The sequence below is a fragment of the Pleurodeles waltl genome, chromosome 6 (assembly GCF_031143425.1).
Source record: "Pleurodeles waltl isolate 20211129_DDA chromosome 6, aPleWal1.hap1.20221129, whole genome shotgun sequence".
Taxonomy (NCBI): Eukaryota; Metazoa; Chordata; class Amphibia; order Caudata; family Salamandridae; genus Pleurodeles; species Pleurodeles waltl.
Window position 1 is genome coordinate 363568394 of NC_090445.1, and position 23304 is coordinate 363591697.

General features: G+C 45.5%; 1 protein-coding gene across 3 annotated transcripts in view; it reads left to right on the top strand.

Moving 5' to 3' along the window:
• Positions 1–23304, top strand: part of SALL2 (spalt like transcription factor 2) — a 193606-nt gene that overhangs the window by 140731 nt on the left and 29571 nt on the right. For all 3 annotated transcript variants that reach the window (XM_069238261.1, XM_069238260.1, XM_069238262.1), the window contains exon 2: positions 4574–8526. In XM_069238261.1, coding sequence (XP_069094362.1) covers positions 4574–8526 — 3953 coding nt within the window. The remainder of the gene's footprint in view (positions 1–4573; positions 8527–23304) is intronic.

The window sequence follows — 23304 nt, forward strand, 5'->3', positions numbered from 1 at the left end:
TGAGAGCCCTGCAGATCTTTTGAGAGCAGCAGTGGTGTTTGAGAGCTCTCGAGTTCTTTTAGCATACTGGCGGTGTTTGCAGTAGCGTTTGAAAGCACCAGTGGTGATCTTTGGGGTTGTTCGAGAGCACTGCTCGTATTTGAGATCACCAGTGGTGTTTGAGAGCACTAGAGCTGAGCTGTTTGAGCGTGCTTGGGGACTTTGACAGCACACGTGTTGTTTGAGAGCACCGGTGGTTAAAAAAAAAACACAGATGCCGTTTAGAGGGTGTGTGAGAGAACTGGGGCTGGTGGGATGCTGGGATGTCTCGAGCAGTAGATTTGTTTTGGAGCATTGGTGGCGGCTGAGGACGCTGATGTTTGACGGTGTGCCTGAGTACTGGCTTGTGTTTGAGAGGAGGGGTTGGTGCCTGGCCATCTTTGAAAGAACTGCGCGAGGTTGTGGGCACGGATGGTGTTGTGAGCCATTTGTAATGACTGATTGAGCGCATGGTGGTCCTGGTGAGCACTGGCTGGTCTTCAGGGGCGTAGCTTTGTCAGTAAGACTGGGGGAGGTCGATGATATTCAGATTTTCCGACAATCGGGCTAGCATATAATGTTTAAATACTTAATATGACAAGCAGGGTGCATGAGAGGGGCCTAAAGGGCAGTCGAAACGGAGAGGAAAGCAGATTGGTAGGGGTATTAAGAGCAAAAGCACAATCTTTGTAAAATAACCTATATTTTTTAGGACTTTCAAACGGAGAGGGATGGATGTTTGTGTGCGTTTTTGTCCCTGTACGCGAAAATTCCTGGGACACTTCACATTACTCGATTGAAAGCACCTGTACCCACCAATTTATCATAAAATACATTGGGGTGTAACACGTCCCTGCTGGTCTTGACAGCAATTGCTGCTATATAATAGCAGTGATTGAGTTTAAAAGCACATGAGCACTTGCGGACATTAGTGGTCTTTGAGGGAATTAGTGGCGCGTTTAAGGTACCTGGTGGAGTTTGAGAACACCCTGCCTGATAGATGATATTCGAGTACACTGGTGATGCTTGTTTGGGAGTACCGCAGTGTTCTGGGTACGTGGAACGCTTGAGTGAACTGTTAGCATCCGACTCACTAGATGTGCAGCGAACAGATACATTTTGAGAGCGCCCCCCCCCCCCCCCCCCCCGGCTCGGTAAGTTTGAGAGCGTTGTTAGCACATTTGAGAACACTTCTGGTGCTTGCAAGAACTTGTTTATTTTGAGAGCACGAAGTGTGAAGGAGAGCACTGGGGTGTAGGCGACCAGTGGTTGTGTTTAGAGGTGCCTGGCAGGATATGTGGGAACACTTGAAATGATTGAGGGAACAAGGGAAGCTTGAAAGCGCTAAGGATGTTTAAAAATATCAGGGGGGTTGAACGCACCGGCTGTGTTCGAGACATCATTATGACTGCTGTTGGGTGTTTCCAGAATAATTTATAGAAATGTATGTATATATTTTATATAACGTTCTCTTCATTATTTACGCAACTGTTAGACCACATTCGCCATCCCCGTTTAATGAAGCAACCATTTGGAACATTTGGGAGAACTCCGAAAACATTCGTTCTCCCTCCCCCTTTTTTTTATAACCCCCCCCGCCCTCGTTTGCCTTTTGTTCCAAAATTCTTACGTGAACTGGTTGGGGGCGGTCTATGTGTCGGAGTGTTTTTCTTGAGGATTATACCCCTAAGTAAATCTCTCTTGGGGAAGAAGAAACCCAAACATTGGCTTTGTGAGGTAAAGGAGAAAACAGTTCTACGTTGGTTCTTCTCGGTCCAGCATAGAGTGAGCTCTGGAGAAGCGCACCGACTGGAGGCAGCGTGAGTTGCCTAATAAACCCGAGTTTACATTACTAGCTGGGTCCGAGCAACTCCACGACTTACCTTCGGGACGAATTCACACCGTCCGGAAGAGAGACTGACCACACCACCCAGGGAGACTACACCTAACGCCCAGGTCCGACCTCCACTTACATAAGCAAGCAGTCACTACAGAGCCGCTATCTGTAGGAGTATTCATGCGGAGGAGGCAGTCATACAAGGCCTTACCGATAGGGAGAAACCACATTACTAGGAGGGAATAACGCCCACTTCAGCCGAAGGTCTGCACCATATTATCAGGAGGAGGCAACCACCCAAGATTGTATCTGTAGGGAGCAAATGCATCACCTAGTTAGAAGTCTCTTTCCAAAGCGTGACACCAGTGACAAGGCAGAGCTTTGTACGAGGGTTCCCTAAAACACAGCCAGTGCAGATGTTAACATTTCCCCTGGATTCATGAAGTTTAAGTATCTCACTGCCAGTCAAAGGTTTTAAACAGCTGCCACCTCTGCCTGGAAGAGTTTTCCTGTATTTTTGTTTTTATAATTCGTCGAAAACAACTTTGGACATCCTTTCGAGAGTATAAGTCTTGTGCTGGGACTCTCTGAAAATGTGCAGTTCTCCTGTATTTCAGTTCGCTTACATGAATCCCGAAAACAAGGATTCACATCACATTTGGATTTGACCTGCAGCTTTCAGGGACCACAAACTCTGCTTCTGTTACCACTGATGTACTCTTCTGCTTCACAGACTCCTGCCCTCATACACTCACTCACTCCCGGCTCTCACTCACCTGTTTGCACTTTAAAGTGTTCACGTGCTCCCTCTCCCTTGGGCTCCAGCTGTACTCTCCTTCTTCACATGGAATTTACCCACTTACTCACTGCAGTACAATACTCTGAAATCCCAAAGCCAAACAGACATACATCTGTACTTTGCATCCTTCCAAGTGTCATGAACGCAGCCAGATGCGAGCCCGTGCTCTTTTTTGTGCCAAGACCATCGGGGATACACTGGAGCGACTGCCATGGAATTCTAGGGTAATGTCCTACAATCTGGTATCGTTAACGAAAGCCATGGCATGATGTTCATCAGCCTGAGCACCCCTCCTTCTCGATCCCAGACATCGCAAGTCAGAGCATTGAGAGTAATGAAGTGGATTGCACCTTTAAACCCAGCTCCATGTCCCACGGCCTGCACCTTCAGCTTGTGGGCCTCAGTAAACGCATAGATCGGGGATAGGCAGCTGGCTGAGGGTGCAGGTATGACAAGAGCTAGAGCGAAGTAGTGTCAACCTCCAACTCGCCGTGTATTACTAGGGGGTATTGTCTCTCTAACTATCTACCTTTAATGTTTAATCCATTAGCAGGCCCAGATTCCATCACCAGACAGACAGGCGGGCACTTACTCACCCTGAGTCAATTTCTCTAACTCTACCTTTATTTTTCACTCTCTCATCAACAGTCTGCACCCACCTTGCCTCTTCCAGACCACCCAATCGGTTTCCTAAGATTAGCCATTTAGTTAGCTAGCGCTAAGCTACAGTTATCACTCAAAACCAGACACAGAACCACCCTTGGAGTGCACAATTGAAAGACCTCACTACTCACATACAGAGGACAATTCTGACACTCAGCTGAGCCCTCCACCTAGAAACTCTCACTACCGATCACCTTGTCAACTACACTTTTAGGGCCAGATGTAGCAAAGGGTTTTTCCCATTCTGTGTCAATGGGAAAAGGTGTTCGTACATATGGCCCTTAATTCGGTACACTAGTCACATACCTGACGCTTTTATACACATAACATTATAACTGTGCCATATAGTTGGCAGAGCACTGCCAACTCATCATTTCCCCACGCCATCCCAATACACACCTTAGCAGCATTCATGTAAAGTTAGCTTAGAACATACAAACCGTCATGGCTGCACATCATAGCTATTTACCTGGCTTGCAATGCAGTCTAAAAACCAGTCTGCATAGGTACGGCCTTGGACAACCACCGATCTAGTTGACCAAACAGGAGACCCACCTGTATTCGTCAGACACTACAAAGATATGAAGCAATACGAAACTCATTTTATTTTTAAATTAATCAACACAAATTGTCACTCAACGAAACATAAAAAAAAAATCTCTAGTAACCATGCACAGATATGGCCACTTTGTTTTGGTGTCTGTGTGTTCCCTATATTTTAAAAAAGATTGTTGTCAGAATCTATACAATAAGAATATCGTCCTACAAAAATATCGGAACTAGAATATTGATACCACAATATCTTGAATGTAAGTATTTATAGGTAAACCAAGAATTATCATTACCAACTCCACATGTGTACCGTGAACATATATACGTATGTTGTCCATGTACATAAATGTAGAGTTAAGTATAGGAAATCTATACTTATCTATAGCATTTTAGTAGTCCATATACTAGGTGAATACATTTTTACACAGATTCTTTTGTTTTCGGTATTCTGGCGTACAGCAGGACATCCCCGTGAATGTCAGTTGTAGCATGCTGTGTTTGCACAACATCTTAAAACTTGATCTCAAGGACATCAATGTTTTTTATCTTTTATGTCAATGCTAATTTATCTATAATTCCAATATTTTGTTTGAATATCAGTTTTTTTAAGATGGGCATTGACAGTACATTAACATGGTCTTTAAAATCTTGAAGGTTTCTTGAATAATCACTGGTTTTATTGGTCTGTTTCTCAATTTCTACAGGAGACACTGCTGATGAGGAGTTGCAGGTCTGCACCAAATGCTGTGCTCAGTTTGAGGACCAAGAAGACCTAGTTCAGCACAGGGATCGCTGTCCAGTAAATGATCCGGTGGTCGTGATTGTAGCCAATCAGGAAGATGGCACTCCAGCGACCCTTCAGCGGGTGAAACCTCCAGAAGCAGGTGCAGCATTTAAGGCTGCAGATACACAGTGCCCAGGCCTGATCGTTGGGACCCCCGAGATGCAGGTTCCAAGGGTGGGGGCCACGCCAACCAATGGGGAATGCAAGAGTTCTGGTGTCACTGGCTTTCCCAGAATGGGATGCTCCAGAAGCTATTGGTCAGACCCCAGAAGCAAGGATTCTGGGTCCTCACAGCCCTTTCTCTCCCCCAGCAGTGGTTTGAATCAGGAACGCGCAACAAGCCCAAGGATCGGACAGGCACCACATGATACCACCCCGGGGGGAGCACCGCCAAGTACCCCTCTCAATATTCCAATGATCTTGGAGGAGCTGCGTGTCCTACAGCAAAGGCAGATCCATCAGATGCAGATGACGGAGCAGATATGCAGACAGGTGCTAATGTTGGGATCCCTTGCTCAACCGGCTGTGCCACTGGCTGCCGGTGGTGGACCTTCCCCTACTCCACCTGGGGCTGGCAGCAAGAGCACACCTGCCTTCAGTGCCATCAAGCTGACTCCAGTACCTGAAGTGGCCAAGACTGTACCAGCACCAGAGGTGCCCAAGCAAGCCTTTTTTCAGCTGTACAACCCACTGGGGAACCCTTTCAATGACCGCAGCTTGCCTGCAATCCCCAATATGAAGCCAAAGACCTTACCCCACTTTGAAGAGAAATCTTTGCATAGCCCTGCTTCCTTGCCCACTTCCCCACAAAGCCAGCTGCTCTCAACACATGCAGCTTTCCCAACAGGGATCCTGGGCCCCCAGGTGAGTATGTTCCTAGGGGCCAGGGCAGTGGAGCCAATCCCAAGCCTTCTAAAGCAGAAGAATGGAGAGGCAGCCTATGCAGAAAGCCTCCAGGAAAAGTCCTCTGGCAGGCACAAGTGCCGCTTCTGTGCCAAGGTGTTTGGCAGTGACAGTGCCTTGCAGATTCACCTGCGCTCTCACACTGGTGAGCGACCCTACAAGTGCAACATCTGCGGCAATCGCTTTACTACCCGAGGCAATCTAAAGGTGCATTTTCAGCGACATAAAGACAAGTACCCTCACATCCAGATGAACCCACATCCTGTTCCTGAGCATTTGGACTATATGCTCAATGGTAACGGACTACCCTATGGAATGTCTGTGCCTCCTGAGAAATCTGAGGAGGAGCCGGCAGAGAAGAAACCACTTATCTCAGCGTTGTCAGCCACCGAGAGCCTCACCTTGCTGTCTGCCGGTCAGACCCTTCCACCCTTCAATAAATTTATGCTCATGAAGCCAGGGGAAACTTCTACTGTGCAGAAGAGTGTAAGTAGTGGTGCAAAGAGCAAAGCTGATGAGAACACTCCACCAACTGGCCAGGAGGTTTTGGCAGACAACAGCAGCAGTCGAATGCAACTTGGCAAGCTGGCAACTTCCTTGCCAAACTGGGCTATGTTGGCCAACCACTTCAAAGCAAGTAGCTTTCCATTTCCATATGTTGTTGACCCACTTGGCTCTTCAGAGACATTTAAGCTTCAGCAGCTGGTTGAGAAGATTGACAAGCAGGCCAGCAATCCAAACCAGTGCATCATATGCCTGCGAGTTCTGAGCTGTCCCAGGGCCCTGCGGCTTCACTACAGTCAGCATGGTGGAGAAAGACCCTTCAAGTGCAAGATCTGTGGGCGCGCCTTCTCCACTAGGGGCAACCTCAAGGCCCACTTTGTTGGCCACAAATCAAGTCCAGCAGAAAAAGCCCAGAACTCTTGTCCTATCTGCCAGAAAAAGTTCACAAATGCTGTGACGCTGCAGCAGCACATCAGAATGCACTTAGGGGGCCAGATTCCCAACGGGGTTATGCCAGATGGGACAGGTGCCAAGGCACCCAGCCTAGATGAAAGCTTTCCTGAGCAGGATTTCTCAGATGAGGGTGCTACAGACGAAGACTCACTAGAGGCAAGTGGATCAGAGAGCGAAAAATTGCAGGGTTCAGCTGAATCTGATATCTTAAACCTCGGAGAAGAGGCCACTATATCCATCTCCAACGAAGACCAAGTGGCTATGAGCTCTTCTCGAAAACTTCCACCAGTCCTGCCAGTCTGTGGCAGCCCTCCTTCATACACTGCTTCTACAGACACAATTCCAGCTGAATCGTGTTCTAATTTACAACAAAGCTTCAAGCCTAATGAGCTTACTGCTATAGAAGCTCTTACAAACCTTTCCCAGAGTGATGGCTCACAAGAAGCTGAAGAACCAATGGAGCAAACTCCGGAACATGAATGCACACCATTGTCGCTGGAGTCTCGGAGTGTAGACCATGAGGACCAAGTAACTCTGGGAGAGAAAATGCAGGAGGTTGCAAATTTTACCTGCTATATCTGCTCAGCTTCCTTCCCTACCATGGAGTCTTTAGGACAGCATATAAAGGGCCACAGCAATGATGGACTCTTCCAATGCCCCGTCTGTAAGCAGAGATTCTTAGAGAGAAATAGTCTCCTTAGCCACATGCTGAGGAACCATCCAGGGGTAGGCAGATCTCCTCCTTCTGCAACACAGAAATCCCTGGCATTGGGTACACAACCAGCAGCCTTGGCTTCCTCACTGCTATGGCCAAAGCCACAAGCAACAATAACTCCTCTGCCATCCCAAGTTCCATTAGACCTGTGGCCAAAATCTCAAACAGTGATAACTTCTCCCCCAGTTCAGACACTATCACTGCTCTGGCCAAGGCCTCAGGTGGCTATACTACCTCCCCCATCCCAGCCATCTTCTGAACTACAGCCTACACCCCAAGCAGTAGTAACTCCTCCGCCAACCCAGGTACTGTCAGAACTGTGGCAGAAGCCCCAGGCAGCAATAACTCCTCTTCCAGCCCAGACACCATCAGATCTGTGGCTAAAGCCACAGGAAACAAAAACTCCTCCATGTGCCCAAGTAGCTCCAGAACTATTAACAAAGTCCCAGCCACCGAGAACCCCTCCTCCAAACCAAGGGACATCAGAACACTGGCCAAAGCATCATCCAGCAATAACTTCTCCATCAGCCCAAGTAGCACCAGAGCTGATTCCACAACACCAGGCAGCAGTAGCCTCTTCACTGTCCCAGGTACCGCTAGAGTTGTGGACAAAACCCCAGCCTGTGATAACTCCTCCACCGACCCAAGCAGCGTCAGACCTCTGGTCAAAGCACCAGTCGGCAATAACTCCATTGCAAGCCAAGGTGGCACCAGAGCTGTGGTCAAAGTACCAGCCAGCGCCGACACCTCCTCCAGACCATACACCAGCAGAGCTGCAGCAGAAAGCCCAGACTGTGATGACTCCTCCTCCAGCTTCATCACCTTTAGAGTTGCAGCTGAAGACCCAGGCAGCAATAACCCTTCCACCAGCAGAGGCAGTATCAGAGCTACAGCTGGATATGCAGGAAGTAGGAACCCCTCGCCCTGTTCAGGTATCCTCAGAACAGTGGTCAAAAACCCAAACAGAGTCTTCTTCACCAGCCCATGCATCCTCAGTGCAGTTGTCTATGCCTCGGTCAGAGGGAACATCTCCAGCAGCCCATGTGCTTTCAGAGGTGCCGCCAAAAACAGAAGCATCTGGCCTGCCTCATATGTCAACATTTTTGCGGTCATTCCCACCTTCATCTGTGATGCCATTTCCTGCTGAGAGCAACTCCAGGCCTCACCTCTGTCCAGTCTGTCAAAAGACATTCTCTTCAGTCAATGCTTTGCAGATCCACGAAAGGATCCACACCGAGGAAAAGCCATTTTCCTGTACTATGTGTGAGCGGGTTTTCACTACACAAGGGAATTTGAAGGTAGGTGAACTGATAATTAACCAGAGTAAAAATGTCAATCTCCTTTGGACTCAGCTGAGGTCATGTATTGTGAGGCCATGTATTGTGTCTGTTACCCACCTAATTACCCACTTCACTATCTTAGGCGCTTTAAAAAAAGGGGGACTTAACTCATTGCAGATTGCACCTCTTTTATATAAGAAGAAAGGTGTAAAATGTACCCTTAGGAATCACCTGACAGCGTCAAATGATGCACCCCTATTTCCATTACCCACATATAAACATTGGGTGGTAGAGTGAACGCTAAGCATCCTTCTGAGTGCAAATTGAGCACTGCCTAGCTATAAAGAAGATGGCGAGCACTAACTTTTACACAAAATAGAAGCTAGGTGTACTCAAATGAAAATGTATTTGTTCCAGCTAATACGCCATACAAAATATAATTAAGCAGTTCTATAAAAAGCCAGCTTTGAATCAATTAAACAAGTAATATACAGAATTGAGAGTCTATGGAAAGTTAAAATGTTATCTCGTTAATTTCCAAGCTGAGGAGACATAAGAAGCCACTTGAGAGAATAAGCTATGTTAAGTCACTCCTCAAGCACAAGTCTAAAGCCTGTCTGTAAGATCTTGTGTTACTTTTCCAGTATAGAGTTCAAAGGAACTGCTACCTTGGTTCTTTACACAGGTTAAACCCAGTAAGGTTCCTAGTCTAACTTGTTTGTACAGACTTCTCTTTAACTCAGGTGCTAAACGTTTCATGTAAAGTTCATACGTACTTGAAGGTTTGACTTGGAGACACCGTAGCACCAGTTTCACTTTACCAGTTGGTTGTTTTTTTTTTTTTTTAACAAGAGTCCTGAAGGACAGTTTCTTGAACGATTTTTTGATTGGCACAGTACTAGATTTTTCAGGCTCGGAGTATTCCAATAGTCGGTCAATCCAATCTTCCTAAAGGCCCGTTTGATATATCGCAGCCAATCAAATTTCTTAGGCTGCTATTGTTCGAGGTATCAAGAAGTATTTTTAAGTAAATTTGTATCACAAGATTGTCCATAGCAGGCCCCAGTACAGTGCAGGGCATAAGTGAATCGTGACCTCAATACTGGTTATACCAATTCCCATGTTAGTGTTTCTGTTGGTGTACCAGGAACCATCGTATGAAGCATTTATTCAAAGGTCAGGGACTCAACCGTAACTGTAGAGTTCTGCTCCATACAAAGTCACAACTGCTGCACTGCCCCGTACAAACTCTCAGCTGCTACTTTGATAAGAAATACTTGCAGTATATGTTTTAGAATCACTGCTAAAGTTTTTCTTACATCTAAGGACAACTCTTAAGTTTTAACTTATTTCTGTGACTTCTTCTTCAGTTGTTTTGACCGTAATAATTCATGACACAAACGTTTGCCTAGATATTCAAAGGCATGGACACGTTCCAAGGGTTTGTTTGATGAAGGCCCACTGGAATTATGCAATTGTGCAGCTGCAGCGATTTTCACATAATTATAGATTTACCATATTTGCCACATAACCCTTCATCTGCCACATAATCTGCAGATTTTACAAAAAAAAAATTCTATCTTAAATGGTTCAAATGTTACTAAAATGTAGCCACACTTGCTGCTGCGCAGTGGAAGGCTATTTGCAAAGCTGGTATGGTCACCATTCTGTTGCTTACTGCTTTATTTTGAGTGTTAAACTGTACTACTGAGGTGTAACCAATGCCCAGACAGTTCTACCAAGTTTAAAAATGACAAAATAATGACGTAAAACTATTACAAAATGTGTCCCATTATGCCACATAATTTGACTTTTCTTTCTGCATAATTTACGCAACCGTGCCACAGAATTTGGCCCTTTCCTGACCCATATTTCCAGTAGCCCTGGTTTTATGTACTCCAATGTAATAGAAGCTGTTTACTTTTAAAGATGGGACACCATATATATAAAGATGGGGCACTCACCAGGAGACACAGCAACATCATGTTACTCTTTTTTTTGGTCCCCCCCCCCCCTCCAAACAAACAAGTTGGCATGTTTTCAGACAGCTTGATCTGCTTTCTGGATTAGCGTTTTTTGTCAGTACTGGGACTCTCCTGCTTCTGCATCTGCTTCTAAGATACAGAGGCCTCTCAGCATCATCTTAACAACTCAGGTGATCCAGAGGGGGAGAGGGATATTCAAAATATTCAAACATGAGCAGCCCCGGTGATCCTTGTTTGCAAAACCAGTGGTAGCCTTTCGGCATGTAATGCCTGGGAATGGACAAACCCAGTTTAAGAGGTCTGTGATTGTGAATATCAATCATTCCCAAAGGAAACATCTCCAGAAAGACTGCACCATCTACATCATCAGTGACACATCACACTTTCTTTTACCTGCAAAGCCAGCCCCCTAAGCACACATGGGCTGGGTGATCCTACTGATTGCACCTATGTTAAGAGGTTGGGAGGAGTCAAAAGCTAGATTCAAGGGCCACTGTGAATCTGTGCCATATCCTGTATGTACCTTCCATGCTTAACAATGTTTCTACCTCACAGTGTGAGTGTAAAGTCGATCCAGAATATTGGGCATAGTATTTCTTGCCACTTTTTAATTCCATCGCTTACACCAACCGGATCACAGAATCATGGAGAGGCAGCATTATACATACCATATATAAAAGCGGAAACCCTGCCCTGCCTTCAAACTACTGGCTGATAGCCCTCACCGGTGTGGAAGCCAAGCTATACAGCCCTTGTTTGTTACAACGACTTCAAACCTGGGCTGATGAAAACAAGCTATTCCCGAGATTTCAAAGGGCTTCAGGGCAGGCATGGGAACGTCATCAAATCTGATTGCCGTTTCCCTTATTGTGGAAAATGCCAGCCACAGGAAGCTGGGCCCATACGCATGTTTCATCAATCTCAAATCAGCCTTTCACCAGGTTCCCAGGGAAAGGTTGTGGTCCAAGCTGGCCATATGGGGTATCCCGCACAACCTGCTAAGGGACATCATAGATGTTTACACTGACACCTGGGCCCAGGTTAAAATCGGCGATGGTTCAAGATTAACAAACAGAATACTCACAAAATCTGGCCTAAAGCAAGGTTGTCTTCTGGCTCCAACTTTCTTTAATTTATACCTGGCAGACCTTGGTTGCATGGCAGCACAGGTAAATAGTCTCACCCCCGGCTTTAGGTCCAGAGAACATCGGGTGCCCACAATACGCTGATGATATTTTATTGCGGAGTCATACCCCACAAGGCCTGCAACTGAGTTTTTCAGGGCTTAACACTTTTATGGACCAGCTAGGCCTAGAAATAAATCTGGGCAAAACAAAACTGATAAAGCTCCTTAAGGCAAATTATAAACCATTCAATTGGTACCTGGGAGGGAACAAAGTGGAGATGGTGCAGTCATATAAATATTTAGGAGTCTACCTCGAACCACGCCTGAAATTAAAGCACCACCTGTTGTTGATCAATTCAAAGGCCCACTATCTAACATATAGCTTTAAGCTGCTCAAGAAGAAGCTGGATTGTTCAAGTTGGTCCCATCTCTTAAAAATCATGTCAGCACAGCTGCTTCCAGCCATTTGATATAAGACCAAAGTATTGGAGGGTCGGGAGATACGTGCATTAAACAACAGTCAAGTTAAAGCATACAAGGCTGATTTTAACATTTAAAAAAGTGCCTCCCCGGCCCAGGTTAGATTGGAGATAGGCTTAAAAAAACAGATTTTTCAGCGACAGGACGCCTTTTTTAAGGCATCATGGAGGCTACGGTCTGCAGAGAACATCTCCATACTCAACTCCTGTTGGCAAGAAGTGCAGGCGCAACAGCTTTGCAATAGGAATTGAACTAGAGGAAGTTACCCAAACCAGGTTATTAATAGCCTGGGAATGGAAGAAGCATGGAAATGTTGCATGGGGAAGCCCGAATTTAATAGATTAGTCAACATCGCTGTCGGCTCCCTCTTGCTCATCACAGACAAGGCCATCTTGGCGAGAAGACGGTATGCTTGGGCAGTCTTGGGGTCTTATTCAATTATGTCCCCTTAAGGCTATCTAGTTTAGCACTTATCTGTTCAAATGAAACATACATTTTTGCTTTATAATATGGGATTCTTCAACACCAAAGACGATCACCTATCCTGGAAAGATCAGTATACCAACCAAAATTGCCGCTTATGCGACTACAAACAGGAATCATTGTTGCACGCCTTTTGCTTCTGTCCAGCTTTAGGACCGGAAAGAAGGAAGCTGCTAAAACATGATTTTCTAACCAATAATATCCGCTCCTGCAGACCGGTGGTAATAATTTGGCTCAAGGGTGAGTCAGTCCCATTCTGCTGCAGGGGGGTAACGTTTTTACAACTGCTCCATAAGAAACGGAATAAGGCGGACTTGAGATAATTACTTGACATGCATAGTGCCACGGACAACAGCTCGTAAGGAAACAGCTCAAATGTCTTATCATGTTTCAAGATTGCAGATTTAAACTTCATCTATGACTTACGAGTATACTGCTCACAAATGTTTTTTCTCTTAGAACAGGCAGTCTCATAAAAAAATAGAATGTCTTAGTTGTCAAATTATAAATGCAAGTTTAAATGTTTCCCATTCTCTCTCGAAATCTGGATAAAACCCGTCTAGGATCGTAGATGCAGATACATTAATTACTGTAATGAGCCCGACAATGACTTTAGGCAGCCTCGATTTCAATTGCCCTCAGGCATTTTTAAGAGTTAACTTTTTATTTTTGTAGTATGTTTTACATGTTTTATATTGCAATAGTTTTTATTAATCTAGGCAATAAAGTATCTTATCTATCTATCACAGTGTGAGGCTGCTGATTGAAAGGCCATTGGGCTCTAGAGATCGGGCTGTATGGTATAGATAAGTGTTTCTGTCGTGAGCCGTTTTTTACGGGGTCGCCAAAGTCCAGGCAATGAATAATACCTTTAAATTCTGCATTTATCATGTTACATTTGCTGCGCTTCAAGAAAGAGTTTAAATGTCAGGCTGTCTTCTGTTTCTTATTTTTTAACACAGAGACTGGTGCTTACGAATTCCTCTCACTTTGCAGTCAGAGGAAGAAAAATACAGTTAATTATGTGACAATCTTCTTGGGGTACATGAAGTGTAAAAGGAAAGATGAAGGATGTAATTTTGTTCTCATACAACAAACTGTAAATCCCTGTAAATTAACTTTACACATTCAGCAGTTAGGAAAGCAAAATGTAGCAATTTTTTTGTTAATTCTGAATTGTGACAGAAACAGATTTTAGTAGGATCAGAATAAATCAAGACACTTCACTTTGTGATGCAGAAAAACAAATATTTACAGATACCCAATTTCCAGACATGATCATTTGTGTCCAATAAAGTTTTATCTATACGTCTGTGCAAATTTAGTGACCATTTGAGTGGAAAATGTGTTGTCTGCAAATAACAATGCACTACCACACAGTGCTTTATTGGATTAAAAACAAAATCAGCTACCTCTTGTCCATTAAAGCTAGGTGGCTTGTGAACATTTGTCAAACTGAGGAGTTGGTCATAGGTCTAAAAAGTTTTGGAAGCTCTGGTAAAGATGGCTTCTGCTGGTCCAATGTCTTGCACAGCACCATTTCAGTGATAGACAGAGATTCTAGTAATTCTAGCTTTGTGGTGTGTGGCAAGGGCAGGAATCACTCCAACCTAGTGCCATTCTTTCCAGCCTAGGCAAACCCATTGGCTAAAGCTCTTTACTTCTATTTGGCATCCCTGTCTTTGAACTGGAAGTCCAGACTACATAGGTAAAGATGGGTCAGCCACTGAAAGCTCAAGCCAAGCGCGAACCTGAATCCTGGCACATCTCATGGTCCTGCTGGAACCTCAAGCCCATAATGAGCTAAGCTTTCATATGGCTTCTGCTTGGCTGCCTGCCTCCCTTCCTCCCTTCCTCCCTCTACTTAGGATGTGCCATTACTGTTCAGAGCTGCTGACTGGAACTGGAGAGCCAGGATCAAGTCTCAATGTCAGTTCAGCATCCAGTGATTCTGGGCACATCACTTAATTTCCCTGTGCCTATGAACAATGCATGTGACCTTGTGTAATGTAACTGATGTTTTGCAGAATGATACTTTTCTGGATTCACATGCTGTGCATTATTCTGCCATCTAGTGGTTGGGTCCAGAATTGCACCCCCCCCCCCCCCCTTTTTTTTTGGCATCGTCGACTACTGTTTGGTCCGTCCCCTGCATGACGTCAGACGGCGCTCCGGAAGTTCCTGTGTGTAGTAGCCATCTTCAGATTATTTTTTCCGCCATCGGGTCTGGAAGCAAAAGGAGGAGCTCTGATGTTTTTTGAGACAATGTTGAAAAAATCAAGAGGAACCAAAGTTTTATTTCTGAGAGGATATCGCTGAACAAAGGAAGTGAACAATGACCAGGAAGAGAGGGCATTCCCCGAAAGAGGACGCCGACAGAATCCACATGTGGCAGGAGAATGAAGCAAGTAGGGGTCATGGAAAACACCTCATTTAAATTCAGCCCAAACTGACACCACAAATTTTCCCAGTGAAACCCGCACAAAATCTGCAACCTCTGCCTGCCAAAAGACCACAGAGACGAGGGCTGAGAGGCTTGTGCCCCTATTGTACCCAAAACTCTTAAAGAACTTCGAAGGCAGAGAAAGGCACACCACGCAGCGATGAGCTTTCGTATGGCTTCTGCCTGGCTGCCTGCCTCCCTTCCTCCCTCTACTTAGGATTTGGCATTACTGTTCAGAGCTGCTGACTGGAACTGGAGAGCCAGGATCGAGTCTCAGTGTCAGTTTAACATCCAGTGACCAGAAACTTCAGGAGTCACTGAGGAAACAAGGCCTATCCAATGGCAAAGAAGAACAGGCCGGAGGTTCTGATTCAAGCCATGGGGGGTCAGACATCAAACTTCTCAAAGGGAATGGCAAAAAGGAACGATAGGTGAAGAAAAATCGACAAAGGACATCGTAAGAAAACCACAAAAGTTAAACAGTACCACAAGGCAGCCTTGACGTACAAAATGCTACAATCGAAGGCCAGCCACGAACAAGAGAGCCCCACGGATCCCAGACCAGGGATACTGAAGAAGGTCGGGCGCCGAAACAGGAAAAACCCTCCACGGGGAAAGAAACCCCAGGCCATCGGATGAAGAACAAGCAACACCAAAAAAACAACCATCAACGATACATCATAAAAAGGCATCGGAGGTGGAGAAGAAAAGGCGTCAAATAGAGGCATAAATGGCAGGGCCCCTGCAGCAAATAAGGAGTTAGAGGACGCACTGAAACAATTTTGAATTTCACCAGAACCCTCAACGACCACAGACGTTGAGGACGAAGAAATTGCACTTGAAGCACCGGCAACTCCTGAGCCTCATGAAGAAGAGGCAGAAGATGAGTTCCACGACCCCTAAGGGGAGGAAGCAACAGGGAGTTTCGAGGAAAACTGGAATAACCTTGAAACAGAGAGTCCAGAAGAAGAGGCCGATAACTACCCCTCAAAGCCTTTGCCCCTTGACGACATCACATGCTACAACAGCCTAGTGGAGAGGGCAGCGGACACATATGGAGTACCCTTACTAGAAGAGAAGGGAGAGTCCTGCTTCCTATTAGAAACCCTCATGCCATCATATAAAGGAATCCTTTATCCCACCCATGTTAGCTAGCATTCTGGACCAGGGAAGGGAGGCCTAAGTGGGTGACACCAAGGGTGGAGAAAAAATACAAACCCTCCCAAAAGGACCCCAAATACATCCAAGGGAACATAGTTGTGGACTCTTATCATCCTCACAACAGCAAGAAGGAGGAGCAATGCACACATCTCTACAGGCCCACCCTCCTGAAAGGGAAAACAAGAGGTTGGACATGGTGGGGAGAAAGATGGATGGGGAAGCAGCAACGCAATGGCGTATAGCAAACTCAGACACCCTTCTCAATAGATATGGCCATCAACAGTGGGCCGAAATCGAGGAGCTCATATAAAAACTTCTGCAAGGGGACACGAAAATGGCAAAGGCAATTATCCAGGGAGGCAAAACCATTGCCAGCGACTGCCTAAAATTTTTGCTGGACGCCGCCGACACAGCCAGCAAAAAAATGTGCACAGGGACAACTCTATGGAGACATGCTTGGCTCAGAATATCCGGGTTCAAGCCCGAGGTACAAGCCTCCATCATAAACAAGCTTTTCACTGGAGAGGCTATATTCAACCAGGAGGTGGATGAGTCCTTGCAGCAGACCAAAAAGCAAACAAAACAGCAAAGGCAATGGGGGCACTACAATATAGATGCAGCTTCTTAAGGGGAGGAGACACCATCAGAAGACCCACAGGAAGGGAAACCTTTGTGTCAGCACAACAGCAGCAACAACAACCCGCAGGGTAGTACTCGGTAAACTGTCCAACAGACCAGGTACCAGCAACGGAAATACCCCTCAAGACAGCCTTTTCGAGGAAAAGGGAGAGCAAAGGGCCAAACACCCAGAAGCATAGGAACAGCCAAGGGACTCAAAAGTACTCCCAAACCCGCACAGAACACCAGTGGGGGGCAGAATAGCAGAATACCCACAACAATGGGAAGAAATTACTACAGGCAATTGGGTTTTAAATGTGGTATGCCATGGCTGCTGTACCCTACCATCACCAAACCCTCCAAAAAAACAAAAAAATATCAGGAAACAGAACTGGTACAACTTAAAAAAGGCGTGAAAGAACTCCTGCAAAAACATACAAGAGAAAGAGTACGAAAGAAGGAATTAAACAAAGGAAACTACTCACACTACTTCCTGATATAAATAAAGGACCTTACGCTACGGCCAAGCCTGGACCTCAGATTCATAAACAAATTCATCCGCACACATTTCAAAATGACAGTCCTACAGGAGGTAATCCCACTCCTGCAAAAGGAAGACTACATGGCAACCACAAACCTATAGGACGCATACCTGCACATACCGGTAAACCAGGCACACAGATTCATACTCAAAGGGTTCACTACCAATTCAAAGTCTTGCCCTTCTAAATAAAGTCAGTACCAAGGGTCTTCACAAAATACCTGGCAACAGTCGCAGCATTCCTGAGAAGGAGGGGGATTCACGTACACCCTTACCTGGACAACTGGCTAATAAAGGCACATACAAAAGAACAATGTCAAAGGGGTACACTAACAGTGATCACAACCCTACACTGGCTACGGTTCAGCATAAATCACAAAACATCATCCTCAAAACCACAGCAGGAAAAGATTTTCCTAGAAGCCAGGCTGGATGCAAGGAAAGCACATGCAGAACCTACCCAAAGGAGAGTACATGCAATTGCAGAGCAAACTCGCCTTTACTAGAAGGGGCGATCTTTGATAGTGAGGACAGTCCTAGTGCTAATGGGCATGATGGCATCATGCATTCCCCTCATAACCCATGCAGGACTCCACATGCGACCATTCCAGGAATGGTTACACAACAATTGGTCACAGGGAGCTGGGAGGATCTAGTGGCTGTAACGGAGAAAATACAAAAAGAGACACAGTGGTGGTCATCCAAAGACATAACCAGGGGAAGACCTTTCAAGACAGCAACTACCTCTGTCACCATCACAACAGACGTGTCTCACAGGGGATAGAAGGCACACACAAACAACTTAAGAATTCAAGGCCAATGGAACAAGGCAGATGGATGCAATAAAGCACATCAGTTGCATAGAGATGAAGACAGTGTTACTGGGCCTAAAAGCCTTTTAAACACAAGTATCACTAAAAACAGTACTAATCGAAACAGACAATGTTATATCTAAACAAACAAGGTGGCCCAACATATTTTATCCTAAGCAAACTAGCCCAAGAAATATGGAAGTGGGCGATACTACAAGGGATCAACCTACAAACTGTCCACCTGCCAGGGAAGGACAACATAAAGGCAGGCCGACTAAGCAGATAGGAAAGCAGCACACACGAATGGGAGATAAAACATAGGAGCCTAGAAAAATCTTCACGATCTGGGACACATTATCAATCAGTTTGTTTGCATCAGCAGAAAACAAAATATGCAAACTCTTCGCCTCCAGGTTTCCACACCACCAGTCAAAGAGGAATGCCCTCTCAATAAACTGGTCAGGGATATTTGCCTATGACTTTCCTCTGATTCCCCTAATACCGAAGGTACTGGAAAAGGGCAGAGAACTAGGGCAGACCCTCATCCTCATATACCCTCAGTGGGCTGGACGAGCATGGTCTTCATACCTACTCGAACTGTCCAAGGGGCAGATGACGAGGAACAAGGTGAAAAGGGACCTGCTCACAAAGCAGAATGGGCGAGTATTCCACCCAGAAACAGCAACACTCAAGCTAGCAACAGGGCCCCTGGACAAGTAGAATTCAGACAATTAAACCTAACAGCTAGGACCATGGAGATACTAAAGGAGGCTAGAAAACCAACAGCAACAAAATGCTGTACAGCAAAATGGAAAAGGTACCACCTATGGTGCACAGAGAATAACACCATAGAAGTAATAGCTAGACAAAAACAGTAATAACCGATCTTACATACCTGCTGGACAGCCGAATCAACTACTCTTCTCTCAAGCTACACTTGCCGGCAATTGTAGCCTATTCCAGGTATGCGTTATGTAAAGGTTTTTTCACAGCACCTGCTAGAAAGAGGTTCTTAAAGGGATCCATAAGAATCTCTCCTCCAAGAAGGTCACCAGTCCCAATTTGGAGCCTAAACACAGTGCTCTCACAAAGGATGACAAAACTGTTTGAACACATGCATAAAGCTGAACTCCCAATTTACCATGTCGAAAACTGCCTTTCTAATAGCTATCACATCGCTACAAAGAGTAAGTGAGATTCAAGCGCTAACAATACAAGAACCATACATGTAAATCCACAAGGACAGGGTAGTTCTCAGAACAAACCCCCAATTCCTACCTAAAGTAGTGAGCAAATTCCATGTCAACCAGACCATCCAGTTGCCACTATTCTTAGAGAACCCATAAACAGAATTTGAAAGAAAATTGCATATCCTGGATGTAAGAAGAGCACTTATATAATGCCTGGAGGAGACTAAGCAGTTCCGTAAAGGGAACCAACTGTTTGTTTCATATGCCAAATCCAGTAAGGGATCCCCTGTTACAAAGGGGAGTATCAGACGTTGGATCGTGGAGATACTCCAAAAATAGTACGCATTGGCTGGCAAACAGGGTGCAACATTAGCATTCTTGGCAAATGTGCCCATGCACACTATCTGCACAGCAGCAACATGAGCATCCTGACACACATTCCCAAAACATTATTGTGTGGACATCCAATGGCATAAAGAAGACCAATTGGGACACAGCACCTGTTTGCAAGCTCATAATTTCATCCTAACCAACCAAAATAAGGAGGAAACAGCTACACAATCTAATGCACAGCATGTGAATCCAGAAAAGGATTCATGCTGCAAAACAAAATGGTTACTTGCCAGTAGTAGTAGTTTTGCAGCCTGAATAGTTTTCTGGATTCACATGCAACCTACCCACCTCTCCAGAAATGAGAAAAGGACAAACAGAAGGGGAAGAGGCCCTTTGTACATAAAAGCAAAAAAGGAGTGGGGGGGGCGGGGGAGAAAAAAAGGAAACAACGAAAAAATAATCTGAAGATGGCTCCTATGCACAGGAACTTCCGGGGTGCCATCTGACAACATGCAGGGGACAGACCAAACACCAAATGGTGGTCGACGACACCCAAAAAGAAAAAAAAGAGACAATTCCCGAGCCAACCACTAGATCACAGAATAATGCACAGCATGTGAATCCAGAAAACTCTTCGGGCTGCAAAGCTACTACTACTGGTAAGTAACCATTTCGTTCATATAAAGTGCTCAGCCTCTGGGTCGAGGTTGTGCTGTATTTAAAAACTGCAGAAAGTTAACTAAGTGGTAAACAAAAAACCTTAATCTAAGGAAAGGCAAATAGAGACCCATTTTCTTGCTTACTTGTACAAAATGAAACCAGCAAACCTGGATGAATTGCGGCTTCTCCCCTTAAATAGTGTGAGCTTAAGCAAATACTTTTTCACCAGAACTCTGTTTTCTTCATTATTGTGTATGAAAGCACTTTCAAATATGTGATATAAGACTGCCAGTTCTACTAACCTATTAATTTAAAAAATACTTCCCAGAGCAGTGCTATAACATCCCTTGTTAATGTTAAAGGTTCCACATGTTAAAAGAATAAACTTTTTTTAATTTTGATGAGACTTTGCCACAGTGCTTAATTTATGCTTGTTGTTTCCGGTGCGCAGCACATGCACTTATTTTTCTGCCTCAAGCATTTACTGTGAGTAAAAGACACATATGGGAAAGATGGAGGAAGAGAAAAACAAAAAAGCGCCAAAACGGGGGAAAGCAGAAAGCTGCAAGAGTGAGCTGAAGGGCCAGGGTGTGCCTTTAAATGGATTGAAGAGGCCCGAGATGGCTTCAGGATTAAGCTGCCTTAGTATTCTGAGCTCGCACTTTTAAACGCGCGCAGCTTTGGGCACTCCCACGTTTTTATTTATAAATTAAGCACGGCTTTGCCATATTTTACATTATGTTTGTTGTATGATTTACATAGCAAATATTTTCAAGGCTCATCTCGTGCATGGGCTCTAAGATCCGAGCTGTACCATTGGATTGGCTGTGGCTCGGCTCTCCCTGTTAATATGTTTGCTCGTCTATTTCTACGCAGAGGTAATATGAAATTCCATCAAACTGTATCTTTGAAATGTTTGCATGAAAACAATAAATTTATTGCCAATTCGTTCTCCACAACACTTGTTGCAAAGCTTTGCAAATGAACCAAACCTGCTCTTCAATCAGACATGGTTTTATTCCCACATAACTGTTCAACAGGAGTGCTCCCATGCCCAGCTCTGTTTTGCAGGTGTTCTCCCCAAAGTAGGCCGGACATTTGCATATACATCCCTTTGATGACTCAATCAGGCATTTTCTTTCAGGTGTGATAAATACACCCCAAATACATCTTTTAGGGGAATGACATGCAGATTTTGGTGCTCACCACAGCAAAATTTAGCGAAATTTGCAAGTTCCAGAAAACACAGGTTTTCTTCTCATAAATATTGTCATGTTTGACCTGCCAACATTTATCACAAAACCCATTGTAGGAAAGTTCCCTTTTTTGGCATTGTTCCACCCACATTTTGCCTGCTATCAGTATGCTTAGGCTGTTTTCACTCTGATCCTGCTAACCAGGACCCCAGTGATTGTGCTCTCCCCCTCTAAATTAAGTTGCCTAGGGTGTAGTGCACTCCATAATTGGCACACTGGTGCCCCCTTATAAGTCCCTAGTATATGGTACGTAGGTACCCAGGGCTTTGGGGCACCAGAGGTTCCCCATGGGCTGCAGTATGTATTGTGCTACCCATGGGAGCCCAGGCAAAATATGTCCGCAGGCCTGCAATTGCAGCCTGCGTGGAAAGATGCATGCACCGTTTCACCATAGGTCACTGCACCAGGTCACTGTAATTCATCCCTATGGAAGGCCCCCTAGCCCAGAGGGCAGGGTGCAGGTCCCTCTGTGTGAGGCACCCCTGCATGAACAGAGGTGCCCCTGAGAATTTCAGTTCCATTGCACTGGACTTCGTTATGTGCGGGGAAGCCATTTTACCCATGTACTGGACACAAGTCTACCTGTGTCCTGCTATATAATGGTAACGCCGAACCTAGACATGTTTGGTATCACACGTCAGAATCATATCCCAATACTTTTGCCAGTATTGGCTCCATGATTCCATGTACTCTGGGGGCTCCTTAGAGGACCCCCCAGTATTGCTCCTATCAGTCTTCTCAGGTTTTCTGGGCATCCCGCACTGCTGTCACCCCTCAGTCAGGTTTCTGCCCTACTGCTGCTTGACCAGCTCAGGCAGGGGAAGGTAGAACAAAGGATTTCCTGTGGGAGAGGGAGCTAACACCCTCTTCTCGGAAAAATGTGTTACAAGGCTCTCCAAGCCACCGGTTTGCTTTGAAGGGCACATTTGGTGCCCTCCTTGCATAAACCAGTTTGCACCTGTCCAGAGACCCCTGGCCCCTGCTCTTGCATGAAACTGAACAAAGGAAAGGGGAGTGACCACTCACCTGTCCATCACCACCCCAGGGGTGGTGCCCAGAGCTCCTCCAGGTGGCCACTTGATCCTGTCATCTTGAAACTAAGATGTGCAGAGGCCTCTGGGAGCATCTGAGTGGCCAGGTCAGGCAGGTGGTGTTACAGATCCTTCCCTATAGGTGGTCACCTTGCTAGGTGACCGAACCCCGTTTTAAGGCTATTTAGAGACTCCCTTGAGGGTGGTTCCCCAGATTCGACATGCAAGATTCCACCAGGACTCCTCTGCATCGTTTACTTCATTTTCTGGCCACTGGAACTGCAACCTGACTTTTCAGGAACTGACAATCTGCAATTTCAGCAATGACTTTGCTTTGTGACATTGTTTCTGTGGCTCCTTCCAGCAGCTACAACATTTCTCCGGCTTTGCATCCTCTGAGGTCGGCAAGACTTTAGCCAGCACCAAGAAGCAAAAAGGAGTCTCCCTTAGAATGAAGGAGTCACTCCCCTGCACCTGAAGGCACCAACTGCACCGACTGCGTTGATCTGCTCTGCTCATGAACTGCTTGGATCTTGCATCACAGGTGGTAGTCTGGAGTGGTCCCCTTGGTCCTCTCTGTCAGCTGTCCAACTTGGGAGATGGTAAGCCCTTGCCTCTCCTTGTAGGACAGTACTCCTGAGCATTGCGACTCTTGCATCTACCAAGGCTTGTTTGCT